We start from the raw sequence: 15,097 nt of genomic DNA, 5'->3' as shown, positions 1-15,097 counted from the left end.
GCTTTTCATAATGAGTTGTAATGAGATGACTTTTGTAAAGATATTTTATACGTATAATTATTATTATTTTATTTATAAAAATTAAATATAGTATCATATGTTTATAAAAATTAATGTATCTTACTCAGCTAAAGAAACTAGACTTCTTGATATTTAAATGATGAATTCACGATAAATAAAACTTTTAATAATAAAAAATGTGAAGAATCAATTTGATATAAAGCGTGTAACTAATTGAAACTTTTTCTTGGAAAAAACCATTACAATTACATCATAGTGTTTACGAAAGAGAACCTTTATTGCATAGGCAATGCAAAGAGATAATGGATTCGAAAAGGCAACGAAAATACTTCAAGTTGTTGACCAAGAAAAAATCAAAACAAAAACAATTAATGGATACTTCTTGTCGAATTCCCTCTTCTTTACGTGTTTGTTCACACGGTTAAATTCGCACAAGAATTTCGAATAAAAGGCCCCCAAAATTCCTAAACAACGGTTTCTCAGATGCTTCCCACAAGACAAAAAAAAACTGTACCATGCTCAATTTCTAGGTCGAATCAGGTGCCAAATGGAAAATTATTGCAGAAATTATTCCTCATGATCAACCAATATATAAGGACATAAGTACCCAATCTTTAATTCAAATACAACACCACCCTTCTACCAACACTTTTCTTCAACCAAATTAATCCAGAATTGCATTAATTCCCAGTCAATGACCAGCAATATTGGATCCAAGTCATTTCCTCTACCACTTGAAAGTACCAATTTGAATGATAATCACAAAAAATTCTTCAGTGTGCTACCCTACTTTGGTGTCATCAACATGATAATCACTAGTGGCACCACAATCTACCGTGCTTACAACAACGGTGACATTCAAATGATAGCATTCGTCACTTTTATGTTCTTTGGCACCTTCCTCTTGGACTATTGGATCCGCTTGTACAACAAGATGCCTCCACATGATCAATCCTATGAGAAGCTAAAGCTGAAAATTCGGATATGGGTGTTGGTCAGTTCCATAATGTTTGGATTTGCCTGCGAATTCTCAACGTTTATGGGCTTCTATGGGTCTATAACCTTTTTTGGGGTTGTGATTAGTGGCAACACTTTCCTCTTCTATGTGTATTTCATTTGGGAGGGTGACATGAGTGGGAAAACATGCTCTATTACGAGTGCAGGGAAAAGCAAAGAGACTCTCGGTAGTTCGTACAATGGTGAGAATGGAGATGAGAATGAATATATGGCCCTGACAAAGGGTGTGGACAATGTGTAAAATTAGGGTGCATGGCTTTGAAATTCTTAGTCCTCTAGGTAAATCGAAAAAATTATACCTACATAATCATTTATTTGAATTTTGTTATTGTACATGTATTTTCTGTTATAAAATCATTAATAATTAGTTTAAAATTAAGATTTTAAAAAATCATTTTTAATATAAATCAAAGTAAGATTATTTAATATACTTGTGACCTAGTGGATTTCAAATAAGATTCTAATTAATGATTTTAAATTTGATAAACTTCTTTGAGTGTATGCAATAGTAAGTTAGTAACAAGATAATATCATTTTATAAGTTATACGTGCATTAGAAAAGTGTTAAAAATCATCATACAATATTCTAATTTATTAATAATAATGGTTTATATGCACATAATTTTTTGATTTAGAGGAAACATAATATTCATTATTTTGTATAGTTAAGTTGATTAGTCTATATAAACTGACATATGTTGTGTAACTATGACACATAATTTTAACTAGTCAATTATTCTTCTATTTGTCCTATTTTAACATGGTATCATGGAGTGATTTGGTGAATGGTGCTTGCTCTGTGGACCCACAGTCCCCATAGATAAATGTTTAGCAACCATGTACAACTCCGATTCAGCTTTCTACTCATCGTCCTCCTTTTGACAACATGTTTTTGCAAGTCCAACAACTTTTCTAACTATCATCACAACTATGGTGACCTTTCCGACCAATAACTACATCACCAAGTGTGTTGTTCGTCATTCTAGAAATTGAATCCTCAATGATAGGAGCTACATGCGCTCTCATGCACGTGTTTTACATGCAAACAACATCTCCTATTAGCGCTTTGTTAGTGCATGGTGGTATGTATGACCATCTTTTCGGCCATCGCTTCTGGTGCATGACAGGCTCATCCAACTGAAGCGCACAAAGCCCAATCAATTTTGAGCCATTCCAAGACTTTCTTTTTCCTGACCTTATTTTGGTCTGTGTTTTTTGGTCACTTTTTTCCTATTACGAGTGAAGGGAAAATCAAAGAGACTCTTCATAGTTTAAAAAACGGTGGGAATGGAGATGAGAAGGAATATATGGAACTAACAAAGGGTGTAGACAAGTTGTAAAATATACTTTTAGATTGAAATTGACATGACAACTTTGGTGACAACTATATATTATCTTTGTTTGATACTCAGTTGGATCCTTATTATAAAGTCAAATTAACTAATTCATCAATATTAAGAGATTTAATTAATTTAGTTGAGAGTTAAATTTATCTTAAATTAATATTTTTTTTAAAATTATCCTTATGAATAAAATTAACAAACATTAACGTGTTATGTTTTTTCTACTGTCATATTATTTTAGAATTGATTTTAATGAATGATATTTTTGTGAAAAAATAGTAAAGATAGGAAACATTTTAAATTGAATCTTATAAAAATTAAAGGATTAAGACACACTTTTAATTTAAACCTTATAATAAGGACTTGAGGAAGTATTTTTTTATTAGTGAAATTTATATTATCATCAAGAAAGAGGATAAAGGATACAAGGGCCGGTACCCAACCCTTACAGGGACTTAAAATTAAAGAGAACCTTACAAACATATAAAATATATCCTCTTACCTAGTTCAAAGCTATATTGGAAAAAAAAATGGTGCTTGATAAATTTTATATAAAAAAAATCAGTTTAGAAACACAAGGTGTTGTCCCTTACAGGTAGAGTTTGTCTCCTAAATTTGGTGTTAACATCCTTTCCTTTGTTTTATCTCTTTTTCTTTTTTTTTTTTTAAATTGCCTAAACTTGTGGGGAAGAGTATTACCAACATCCAAAGAAACTTTTTTAGGAGGTGTGAGGAGGGTAAAAGGAAAGTGTCTTGGGTAAAATAGAATAAGATTTACGAGCCGAAAAGTTGTGGTGGGTTTAGAGTTAAAATTAATATTTTCATTTTTAATGATGCTCTTCTTACTAAATGCAGGTGGAATCTTTTCATGACAAAGGTTACTTGTGGAGTTAGGAATTGAGATCTAAATATGGAGGTTGGAGGGATCTTGTAGGGGAGGAGGAAAAAAAGTTTCTTCCATTTAATGGAGAGATTTGAGCAAAACTTGTGGGGGTCTAAGTGAAACTAAATGGTTTAAGGGCTTGATTGAATGGAAAGTGGTAGAGGCAAAAAAAAAAAAAAAAAAACAAGATTTTGGGTAGATAATTAGATTGAGGGGCAATCTTTGATAAAAAAAAATATATCATAGATTATTTCTTAATTCTCAACAAAGAGAGGAAGTTATAAGGAAAGTGGGAGGGGAATGTGTGGAGATAAAACTTCATATGGTGTAGAGAATTATTTCAATGGAAAAGTAGATTGGTGAACAGTCTAAACCAGATGATGATAGGTGGATATGGTTGGAAAAGCAATTGGGTTCTTACTCGGTAAGAACATAATATAGAGCATTGCATGATTTAGGGTATGTTTGGTTTAAGGGGATGAATTTTGAAATGCAATTAAATTGAGGTGTTTTAGGAATGAAAGTGGTGAGATAGGTGTTTGTTAAGAGTGAATGTGGGTTGCAAGTTTTCAAAAAATTGTGGATCCCATGGAATAAAATTTTCACCCACAATGAGATAAAAATGAGTGAATTGTGTTGGTTAGAGAGAAATAGAGGCTTAGTTTCAAAATTATCTTCAACTGACCACATAATTGATTATCATGTTAACATAATTCATTATAATTTCACTTAGGCATTCAAATTGGATATATTTGATATGAGGTTTATAACACAATCAATTATGATTACATCATAGTTGATTATATGATAATATGAAGTTACATAATTGATTATGTAATTATCATAATCTACTAACAACATTGAAGGAAAAAAAAATTGTTGCCTACCATTGTGAGACATATATGGACAATGGAGTAAAATAAATATTTGTTCCATCTTTATTTTTTAACCTTTTTATTATTTACCTACAACTTTACTTCAAATCTTACATCTCTTTTATATTTTATTTCATCTCAATCAAACAACTTCACTTCCCTTTCTCTTCTCTTAAATCTCTTTTCATTCCTCACACTTTCATCTCATTTTATTTTTCTTTATCATACACTATCTTATAATAATCAAATACAAAGTGAATCCAAAATGGTTGTCATTTATAACCCACTTTATTATGTTTATTTTAATTATATTTTTAGGAAAGAAAAAAAGCTTTCACAAAAGTAAGTCCAAAATGGTTATCACTTCCAACTTAAGGTTTTTGTAATAATGAAAGGAATTGATGATTAACATGGTTGTCTTCCAAAGACTCCAACCTAGTGTTCCTTTCATGACCTTATCGTCCCCCTCTCCCTTTCTATTTACCTACTCCTCCGTCCTTATGTTGGGATCAAGTAATGCCACTCCTACTTGCTACTCATCCGTCATCTACAACACAATTCCTGTGGGTAAAGCTTCCATTCCTTGTTTCTGCAAAGATGCTCACAATATCAGACAAATGGTGATCTCCGTCACCATTGACTGGGTCTATTTGCTCTATGCTATCTTATTATCATTAATTTATGGTGAGTTTGTCTAAATTTATTTCTTGAAAAAATATTTATTTTATTTTTTATTTTTACTTATTTTTTATAAACAAATGTTATATGCTTATCAAAAAATACTTTTTATTTTAAATTCTTTTTTTAAAATTAATTTTTTTAAGTTTAAGGAAATAATCCCTTAATCAAATTTGTCCTTTCTACTTTAACTTTTCTTAAGGAAAAGAAAACTCTCGTGACTTTACATACTTCTTACTTTTTTTTTCCCGTTGAAGTCAAACAAGAAATGAAATAGCCATTTTACGGGAAAAAGTGATTGCAATACCCTTAAATTGAATATTAGAATTCTTTCCTTTTTAAGTTTGAAGACACTATTACATTTTTTTTACATTTATTGTTTTTTATATATTTATAAAATTATCTGAAAAATATATTTAATTAAATATTTATAATGACTTATAAAGGAAATATTTTAAATTTATTATTTTTTGTTTAATATATATTTTAACATTTATTCAATACTTTCTTAAAGAAAAAATAAGACTAAAAATAAAAGACTAAAATAAGACTAAAATAAAAAGACTAATCTAATTCAAACTAATTGGATGATGAATTATATTTATTTAATCATTGTTTCTATTTTTTGATCTTTTTAAATTTAATTTTCTAATTCTCTCAAATTACATTTTTTATTTTATTTTCTAAATTAAATTTCAATAATTTTTTTAACAGATTGTCAATAACAAAAATAACATTTTTATCACAATTTAAATCATTCATTATATTTTTAAAATGCAATCTACATGTTTATGTTATTTATTTATTACAAATTTGAATTATAATATAATTTATATATTTAAAAATATTTATTTATTATAAATCTAAATTATATAAAAGCATAAAACTTATTTATACAAATTCACCTAACAAAAATGTCGGGAAAAAAATCCACCAAACAAAATTTAATTTAATTTAAAATAAATAATTTCTTTTTTAAAAGGAAAATAAATAAATAATCTCTAATTAATTATGAGTGGAAAAATCTTCATAATAAAAGGTGGATATAAATGAAATCTAGTACTATCTTCCCAATCTATATAACTGTTGAGAAAGGAATACCAAGATTACCACCACAAAGCAATGGGCGGTATACTTTCTGGGCTTCTTGGCAGCGACGCGGCGGCGGCGGCGTCTTCGCCGGAGAGTTCTACTTCTAGAGTCTCCTCCTTCCACTCGTCGCCGCGCTGGCAGCTCTACTTCAACGAGATCAAAGATACCGATAAGCTCGTAAATCCCTAGATCTCGATTTTCCCCCAATTTTTTCTCTATGCGCTGGATCTGAATATTTTCCTTGAAAATTAGGTTGTGATAGATTTCTCGGCGTCGTGGTGCGGTCCTTGCAAATTCATAGAGCCAGCGATTCACGCCATGGCCGACAAGTTCAACGACGTTGACTTCGTCAAGATCGACGTCGACGAATTACCTGTGATTTTCGCATCCTAATTCTTCTTAATTGACTCCAATTTTTGTTTCCGCGAATGATTCTGAACTTTTTTTATTCTGTTTTGGATTATTTTTTTTGGGAATAGGATGTGGCGCAGGAGTTTCAGGTGCAGGCGATGCCGACTTTCGTGTTGTGGAAGAAAGGGAAGGAAGTCGACAAGGTTGTGGGCGCAAAGAAGGACGAGCTCGAGAAGAAGATTGAGAAACATCGATCGTGATCTTAGCTCTGTAATCCTATTCATTCAGCTATTTATCTTTCTTTCCAAGGTGAAAAGAATATTAAAACAGAGTTTAAATTTGTTATATTTGGCTGTAGTGTTATGATGATGATGATGATGGATGGGGTTGTAAAATTTTAAACTGGTTGGGTTGTTTCTTCAGGAAGATGGTGTCTGTTTCATATTTTAGCAAAATTGTTATATAGAAATTGAAAATACTGTCTCACTCTGTGTTTGTGTTGTGGGTGTTTTGTGTTTTTGTTTAATTACTTCTTTCTTCAATGTGTGATATGGTGGTAGCTCCAAAGAATGCAAATGGCTGGTTAATGTTTTGGCATTGCAACTTCCTTGTGACCTGAATAGGCCATCTTTGAAAATGACTAAACTTTCTTACCACTATTATCCCAAAATATTTGATTTTTTTTAGTTAAACAAACAGGCCTTAGACCGATATCTTTTTGGAGGATTATATAGGAACTTGAATTTAATTGGAATACATAAATAGCATAAAAAAGTTATACTTTTGGTTTAATTATGGGTTGTCATGAATAAATAATATAATTATTGGCTTTTATAATAATCATTTAAAAGTTATATTTATGCAATGTTTGGACTCAGTAAAAGGATGAAATGGAGACTGAAATATGATGAAATTTAGTGGAATCTTTTCTATCCCATTCTATTGTATATATCTTTAGCTTACTTTTCCTCCAATTTGGGAGGAATCAGATGCATCAACAATTTTGTTCCATCTCATCGTAGCTTTTATTTTGTTTTGTTTTATTTTGCTCTTTCTCGTCTCCTCGTTCTGCTCTCTTGATTCGTTTATAGTCACCACAAGTTTAGCGGAAAATCAGAAAAGAGATCCATGCTTTTACAGTATACTTCAATTCAAAATTTCATGTCGTTTCACTTTCATTAATCTTCTTTCCACTAGTTAACAACTACTAAAGAATATGAGGATAAGATGAGGGAACGAAAATCAGAAAAATCCCGGTGGAAGTATCAAAAGGGAGCAATTTTTTTTTTTATCTAATTTATCAAATAGGCTAAATTTTGAATTAATAACTTTTAGTAACGAGGTTGTAAAAAAATGGATGACTTTGATATTTTTTTTTAATTGAAGTAATAAAAAGTGAATAACTTGTATGATAAAAGTGTTTATTTATTTGCTAAACAAATTTTTTTTATTAGTGTTTGACAATTTCTATGCATTAGTGTTTTTTAAAACATTAATTTTTAATTTTTTATGTTTATTCTTTTTTTGACTTTGCACATTTATTAGATTTTTTTAATTTTTTTTTCTTTGAGGTAAAGTTTTATTATTTTTACTTTTTTTTACATATGATATATAGGATGTTCTCCTTCTTACCTTTTTATTATAAATGATATTGATATTGATATATAGTGATATATAATATGCTTATGTAGTTTTTTTTTTTGAATTTTACAAATAAAAAACCACAAGTGTTTAAAACTAACTTAATACTAAAATTATAAATACTAAAAATATATTTTTGTCAAGAAAATCAAACTAAAATTTATATAAAAATATTACATAAATATGTTCATTTATGAATTATACATATTTTTGTAGTTCAACAAGTTATTTTATCAAATGTTTATAATTTAATGAAATAATTTTTTAACTTTCAATTAACTTTCGGCCTTAATTTTTAACTTCTAACTAACTTTTCAAATTTTAACCAACTTTTCAGTTAACTAAGCAATCAATAATTAGTTGAATTATTTGCTGTATGTTTCTGATACAGAAAACAATCTTTTTTTTTTTTTTATATAATACAGAAAACAATCTTGTCCTGACAGATACAGCAATTTGTATGACAAAGATGGAATGAGGGAGCCAGTGGGCTAGTACCCCACAATATGAGGTAGCAGTTCATTTCTTACCTCCTTGTTAAATGCGGATAATCAACGATAATCGACACAAATGATATTCACATGTGTGTTTGTGGTTCAAGTTGAAATTCTAATTAGTTATTTTAAATATGAAATAAATCATGTTAAAAAGTAAAATATTTATCTTATATGCACGAGAATTTCTCACAAAACTTAGTCACTGTTTTGGATAAAAAAAAGAAGTTGATAATTGAATTGAATAATGAAATGAAGAATCTTCCCAATCTATATAAGAAATAATGGCGTAGTGATTAAGCAAATTAAGAGCATAGTAAGCAAAGGAATGGGCGTTCTTTTTTCTAGCACCCTGGAGGAGGAGAGTCCTGACGTGAAAGCGTTCCACTCCGCGGAGCGCTGGGAGAGCTACTTGGAAAAGATCAAAGAGTCCCCTAAGCTAGTACGTACATCTCAACTTTATTTAATTAATTGCGTTTCTATATATGTACGTACGTGCATGTTTCTTCATCTCAATCTCAACATTTTCTTTTGAACTGCAACATATAAATAAAAATCAGGTTGTGATATATTTCACGGCGTCCTGGTGTGGCCCTTGCAAATTCATCGCTCCAGTGTTTAACCACATGGCCGCAGAGTTTGCAAACGCTGACTTCGTCAAGATCGACGTGGACGAATTATCTGTGATTTTCTCTTCCATATTCTCTCTTTTCTTTATTCAATCCAATTACTTTTGTTAGTTTCCCTTGGCTCAGTTCGATAGAGTGGAAAGAAGATTAATGAAAGTTAAATGAGATGAAATTTTGAATTAAAATATACTGTAAAAGCATCGATCTCAGATTATTTTACTTCATTTCTCTCTTCTTCTTTTTTTTGCCTTCTTTTTCTGCAAACGAAGGGGCCTTAATGATTGATCAATTTTTCTTAAAATATTTTTGTGTTATGGTTTTATCGTTAAAGGGTGTGGCGAAGGAGTTTAAGGTGGAGGCGATGCCGACGTTCGTGTGGTGGAAGGAAGGAAAGGAAGTTGAGAGGGTTGTGGGAGCCAATAAGGACGAGCTCCAGAACAAGATTAAGAAACATTATCAATTGTGAAAACATGGAATCAATCAACACATATGCTAGTAATCTTTTAGCTATTCAAACCAACCTATGTATGTATGTGTGTATGTATCTTTCGTTTCAAGGGAAAATAAAAATAAAAACCAGAGTTTATGCCTATAAGGCTTGTGTTGATGATGATGTTATAAAATTTAAACTCATTGGCTGTATGTATGTTTCTTCCCCAAGATGATGTCTGTTTCAATTATATATAGTATATTGTATTTGAAAATTCTGTCCCACTCTTCTATTCTGTGCGTGTTTTGCTTTTCTATTTAATGGGCTTGGTTCTCCAATTTTGTTGGATATGTAATTTTAGTTGTTTTATTTTAAAATTTAAATATTGTTATGTTATTTTAAAAAATATATAATTTTAGTTATTTTATTTTAAATTTTAGCTCTGTAATCCTATTTATTCAGCTATTTATCTTGCTCTCCAAGGTGAAAAGAATATTAAAACAGTGTTTAAATTTGTTACATTTGGCTATAGTGTTATGATGATGATGATGATGGATGGGGTTGTAAAATTTTAAACTGGTTGGGTTGTTTCTTCAGGAAGATGGTGTCTGTTTCATATTTTAGCAAAATTGTTATATAGAAATTGAAAATACTGTCTCACTCTGTGTTTGTGTTGTGGGTGTATTGTGTTTTTGTTTAATTACTTCTTTCTTCAATGTGTGATATGGTGGTAGCTCCAAAGAATGCAAATGGCTGGTTAATGTTTTGGCATTGCAACTTCCTTGTGACCTGAATAGGCCATCTTTGAAAATAACTAAATTTTCTTACCACTATTATCCCAAAATATTTGAATTTTTTTAGTTAAACAAACAAACAGGCCTAAGAACGATATCTTTCTGGAGGATTATATAGGGACTTGAATTTAACTGGAATACATAAATAGCATAAAAAAGTTATACTTTTGGTTTAATTATGGGTTGTCATGAATAAATAATATAATTATTGGCTTTTACAATAATCATTTAAAAGTTATATTTATGCGATGTTTGGACTGGTCAGTAAAAGGATGAAATATGATGAAATTTATTGGAATCTTTTCTATCCCATTCTATTGTATATATCTTTAATTTACTTTTCCTCCAATTTGGGAGGAGAATCAGATGCATCAATAATTTTGTTCCATCTCATCATAGCTTTTATTTTGTTTTGTTTTATTTTACTCCTCATCTCCTCGTTCTGCTCTTTTGAATTTGGCAATCCGTTTGCAGCTTACGAATTGGTAATAAATGCGCTCATAACGATTTCTTCTTCGAGCTATGAATTTAAATAGATTTTTTTTTTTTTTTTAACTTTTATGAGTGAAGGAACGAAAAGAATAACATGAAAGTCTAAAGCCTAACAAAGTGGATGCTTAGAGCATCCGCTAAACAGATAGAACTAAGTAGGATCCCAAACTTGGCAAGAATCATTAGAAGAAAAAGCTCCCTTCTTTGGCTAACCAATTTAAATAGAATGTATTAATAGTTTAAATATTTTTAACACTATTATACGATAATATTATTGATTTTTGTTATAATTAATTTAAAATCATATTTAGATTGGTTTTAATTAGCTAATAGTGTAGTTTGGTAATTTATCTCAAGAGGAAGTGGCAGATCTATGAAATATACACCATTCTAAAGTATTGCATAGTGTATACAAGTTACAACAGTGCGTCCCAATCAATCTGGAGAGTTTTCTTAAAAAAAATTGACGGAAGATATTATTTTGAAAATTCTATTTCTCAGCCTGAAATCAACATGTTTCTTAAACTAATTTTCTATCAGGAAAATAAACTTGCAATCACAATTCTCATTATTTTCTTGAATTCAATATGGATTAACTTGTATGATAAAAGTGTTTATTTGTTTGGTAACCAAACTTTTTTAATAGTGTTTGACAATTTTTATGCCCTAGTGTTTTTTAAAACATTAATTTTTAATTTTTTATGTTAATTTTTTTTTTTTGGCTTTGAAACATTTATTAGATTTTGTTTTTAATCTTTTTTCTTTTGAGGTAAAATTTTATTATTTTACTCTTTTTACATATGATATATAGGATGTTCTCCTTTTTACCTTTTTATTATATATGATATTGACAGTGATATATAATATATTTACGTAGTTTTTTTAATATTTTATAAATAAAAACCACAAGTGTTTAAATTTAACTTAATACTAAAATTATAAATACTAGAAAATGTATTTTTATCAAGAAAATAAAATTAAAATTTGTATAAAATATCACATAAATATATTCATTTATGGAATTTTACATATTTTTCTACTTTAATAAATTGTTTTATCAAATATTTATAATTGAATAAGATAATTAATTTTTTAGTTTTTAACTAATTTTCAGCCTTAGTTTTTTAACTTCTAATTAACTTTTTAAATTTCAATTAACTTTTTAGTTAATTTTATCATACATAACCTAACTAAACAATCAATAATTAGTTGAACTATTTGCTGTATGTTTCTGATACAGAAAACAATCTTGTCCTGAAAGATACTGCAATTTGTATGACAAAGATGGAATCAGGAGCCAGTGGGCTAGTACCCCACAATATGCCTGATGAAGATGAAGTTCGGACAGAACTTAGCCACTTATTTCTTAATAATATTGTCGATCAATATATACAATCCTGGAAATTAATCTCTTTAATTAGAGAATTGGCTTTGGGATATTTACGTTTTGGTGTTGTCATTAGAGTGTTAAACGTAACATATTTTAGAATAAAAAAGAAGACTAAAACATTTAAGGATCAGGGAAGGGAGATAACAACAACTGTTACCTCCTTCTTAAATAATAAAAATTGATATAAATAATATTGACATGTGTGTTTGTGGTTCAAGTTTAAATTCTAATTAATGATTTAAATATAAAATAAATTATGTTAAAAAATAAAATATTCATCCTATATGCACATGGTCTCTCACAAAACTTTGTCACAGTGTTTTTGATAAAAGACAATTTATACCAATAGTATGGTGAGGAAAAAAAATGTTGATAATTGGATTGAATAATGAAATGAAGAATCTTCCCAATCTATATAAGAAATAATGGCGTAGTGATTAAGCAAGGGCAGCAAAGGAATGGGCTCCTTGTTTTCTTCCCCCAGCGCCACCGAGGCGGAGAATCCTGACGTGAAAGCGGGGAATCCTGACGTGAAAGCGAGGAGTTCTGATCACGTGAAAGCGTTCGACTCCGCGGAGAGCTGGCAGAGCTACTGGAAAGAGATCAAAGACTCCCCTAAGCCAGTACGTACATCTCAACTTTATTTAATTAATTGCGTTTCTATATATATGTACATACGTGCATGCTTCTTCATCTCAATCTCAACATTTTCTTTTGAACTGCAACATAAATAAAAATCAGGTTGTGATTTTTTTCACGGCGTCCTGGTGTGGCCCTTGCAAATTCATCACTCCACTGTTTCACGAGATGGCCGCAAAGTATCCAAACGCTGACTACGTCAAAATCGACGTGGAAGAATTATCTGTGATTTTCTCTTCCATATTCTCTCTTTTCTTTATTCAATCCAATTACTTTTGTTAGTTTCCCTTGGCTCAGCTCGATAGAGTGGAAAGAAGATTAATGAAAGTTAAATGAGATGAAATTTTGAATTAAAATATACGGTAAAAGCATCGATCTCAGATTATTTTACTTCATTTCTCTCTTTTTTTTTTTTTTGCCTTCTTTTTCTGCAAACGAAGGGGCCTTAATGATTCTCAATTTTTTCTTAAAAAAAATATTTTTGTGTTATGGTTTTATCGTTAAAGGGTGTGGCGGAGGAGTATGAGGTGAGGGCGATGCCGACGTTCGTGGCTTGGAAGGAAGGAAAGGAAGTTGAGAGGTTTGTGGGAGCCAATAAGGTGGAGCTCGAGAAAAAGATTAAGCAACTTTCTCAATCGTGAAAGCATGTATGATAGTAATCTTTTAGCTATTCAAACCAACCTATGTATGTATGTGTGTATGAATCTTTGTTTTCAAGGGAAAATAAAAATAAAAACCAGAGTATATGCCTATAAGGCTTGTGATGATGATGATGTTGTAAAATTTAAACTCATTAGCTGTATGTATGTTTCTTCCCCAAGATGATGTCTGTTTCAATTATATGTAGTATATTATATTTGAAAATTCTGTCCCACTCTTCTATTCTGTGTGTGTTTTGCTTTTCTATTTAATGGGCTTGGTTCTCCAATTTTGTTGGATATGTAATTTTGGTTGTTTTATTTTAAAATTAAAATATTTAATTATATTATTTTAAAAAATATATAATTTTATTTATTTTATTTTAAAATAGAAACATTAATTTAGTTTATATTTTTTTTATCAAATTCTCAGTTGTCTATATTTTTTTATCTAATTAAATCTAAATTTAATATATTCATTTAACATATTATTAAAAAATAACTTAATTAATTAAAAAATAAGAAATAAAATGTAGACATAATTAAAAGATTAAATCAAAATTTTAGATTTTTCAAAATATAAGAATCAAAATAATTACGAATTTTAAAAAATATGATGATAAAATATTTATATTTAGAAATAGAAGATTAAAATTATAAAAAAAATTAAATATAAAGATTAAATTTCTTAATTTAAAATAGAGATTAAAGTTACGTATTGAATAAAATAGAGGATAAGCCTATTTAATTACTTATTATTTGTGACCGTAATGATATGGTGGTATGAGCAAATGGGTGGTTAAGGCTTAGGCCATTGCAGCACTCATGGGTCCAGGCTGTTGTATAATCAATTGTGAGAAAAGAAGTTATCTTCTCTCGTGACCAGAACAGACCATCTCTGAATATGACTATACTTCCTTGCCACTTGCCACTAATTTGTAGTTAATCTTTTAAACCCAAAAACTAAATATTTTTTTCTTTTATTTTAAGGTATTATTTTGTGTTTCTTCTATGTTAACTGATTTGATTAATTGAAACTTTTTAATTAAACTAATAAATGTGCCCAAAGTTGGTTTTCTAGTAAAAACGACTTGGAAGACTATATTAGAACTTGAATTTAACTAAATTGTGTTAATAGTTTAAAGATTTTTTCATAGTCAACACCTTTAGCTTCATTTTTTTTATTGAATTATACTTTTAATCACTTTAATTTAGGCTAAACGTAATTTGGTCCGCTTATTTTTTTTTTCAAACTAATTAACTCTTTTTTTAAATTACATAATTTCATTTTTCCATCTAAATACTATTTAAACAGTCAAATAGAGTTTGTCTTTTATCGAATTTCAAATGAAAAAGATAATTACATTTATGTTAAACATATTTTAAAATAAAATTAAGATACCACTGGGGTGCATCTAGTAACTATGACTTTGTATGCCTGTATTATTGACACCCTACCTACTAAGCATTCTTCAGCATAAAAAATCATGATCCCTTGTATTTAACAATAAGTTATGACCAAAAAAATCTTGATCAAACCAAAAGTTTATCTTTTTGGGTATAAAACCAGAAGGGTAATACAGTTATCGAAGGTTACAATGATCACACACATGAACTAAGGACTTCAAAGAACATATAAGACCTGGTATTTTTAAAAGTGTATTTTTTTTTAATAAAATAAACATTTTTC

At 29.3% G+C, this 15,097-nt stretch overlaps 4 protein-coding genes across 5 annotated transcripts; all 4 read left to right on the top strand.

The window, feature by feature from the left end:
* The first annotated feature begins 626 nt into the window (after positions 1 to 626).
* LOC100779334 (uncharacterized) lies at positions 627 to 2,399 on the top strand. The gene has a single exon (XM_014770752.3). The coding sequence runs from the start codon at positions 716 to 718 to the stop codon at positions 1,277 to 1,279; it is 564 nt and encodes a 187-aa protein (XP_014626238.1). The 5' UTR covers positions 627 to 715; the 3' UTR covers positions 1,280 to 2,399.
* A 3,443-nt stretch (positions 2,400 to 5,842) lies between these two features.
* Positions 5,843 to 6,746, top strand: LOC100527508 (thioredoxin H2). The gene is made up of 3 exons (XM_003552459.5): positions 5,843 to 6,086; positions 6,162 to 6,284; positions 6,389 to 6,746. The coding sequence occupies exons 1-3, from the start codon at positions 5,940 to 5,942 to the stop codon at positions 6,518 to 6,520; spliced, it is 402 nt and encodes a 133-aa protein (XP_003552507.1). The 5' UTR covers positions 5,843 to 5,939; the 3' UTR covers positions 6,521 to 6,746.
* A 1,711-nt stretch (positions 6,747 to 8,457) lies between these two features.
* On the top strand, positions 8,458 to 9,728 carry LOC100305773 (thioredoxin-like superfamily protein). Of its 2 annotated transcripts, none has more exons than NM_001349676.1 (3): positions 8,458 to 8,837; positions 8,956 to 9,078; positions 9,356 to 9,728. In NM_001349676.1, exons 1-3 carry the CDS (start codon positions 8,724 to 8,726, stop codon positions 9,488 to 9,490), a joined length of 372 nt encoding a protein of 123 aa, NP_001336605.1. In that variant the 5' UTR covers positions 8,458 to 8,723; the 3' UTR covers positions 9,491 to 9,728. The 2 variants fall into 2 exon arrangements, with proteins under 2 accessions (NP_001336605.1, NP_001236481.1); NM_001249552.3 differs by having other exon boundaries at positions 8,941 to 9,078.
* A 2,845-nt stretch (positions 9,729 to 12,573) lies between these two features.
* Positions 12,574 to 13,538, top strand: LOC100306454 (uncharacterized). Its single transcript, NM_001248362.2, is given in 3 exon segments — positions 12,574 to 12,753; positions 12,872 to 12,994; positions 13,276 to 13,538. Coding segments are annotated over 3 exon segments (423 nt in total). The 5' UTR covers positions 12,574 to 12,588; the 3' UTR covers positions 13,411 to 13,538.
* The last annotated feature ends 1,559 nt before the right edge of the window (positions 13,539 to 15,097 follow it).

The sequence above is a fragment of the Glycine max genome, chromosome 18 (assembly GCF_000004515.6).
Source record: "Glycine max cultivar Williams 82 chromosome 18, Glycine_max_v4.0, whole genome shotgun sequence".
In the NCBI taxonomy this organism is placed as follows: Eukaryota; Viridiplantae; Streptophyta; class Magnoliopsida; order Fabales; family Fabaceae; genus Glycine; species Glycine max.
This window is presented reverse-complemented; position numbering and strand designations above follow the sequence as displayed.

Bases quoted from the DNA above. Each gene is read 5' to 3' on its own strand.
- LOC100305773 (NM_001249552.3), top strand. From the start codon at position 8,724: ATGGGCGTTCTTTTTTCTAGCACCCTGGAGGAGGAGAGTCCTGACGTG. The intron at 8,838-8,940 runs GTACGTACATCT...GAACTGCAACAT, and splicing joins TCAAAGAGTCCCCTAAGCTA to ATAAATAAAAATCAGGTTGT. The intron at 9,079-9,355 runs GTGATTTTCTCT...TTATCGTTAAAG, and splicing joins TCGACGTGGACGAATTATCT to GGTGTGGCGAAGGAGTTTAA.
- LOC100779334 (XM_014770752.3), top strand. From the start codon at position 716: ATGACCAGCAATATTGGATCCAAGTCATTTCCTCTACCACTTGAAAGT.
- LOC100527508 (XM_003552459.5), top strand. From the start codon at position 5,940: ATGGGCGGTATACTTTCTGGGCTTCTTGGCAGCGACGCGGCGGCGGCG. The intron at 6,087-6,161 runs GTAAATCCCTAG...CTTGAAAATTAG, and splicing joins TCAAAGATACCGATAAGCTC to GTTGTGATAGATTTCTCGGC. The intron at 6,285-6,388 runs GTGATTTTCGCA...TTTTGGGAATAG, and splicing joins TCGACGTCGACGAATTACCT to GATGTGGCGCAGGAGTTTCA.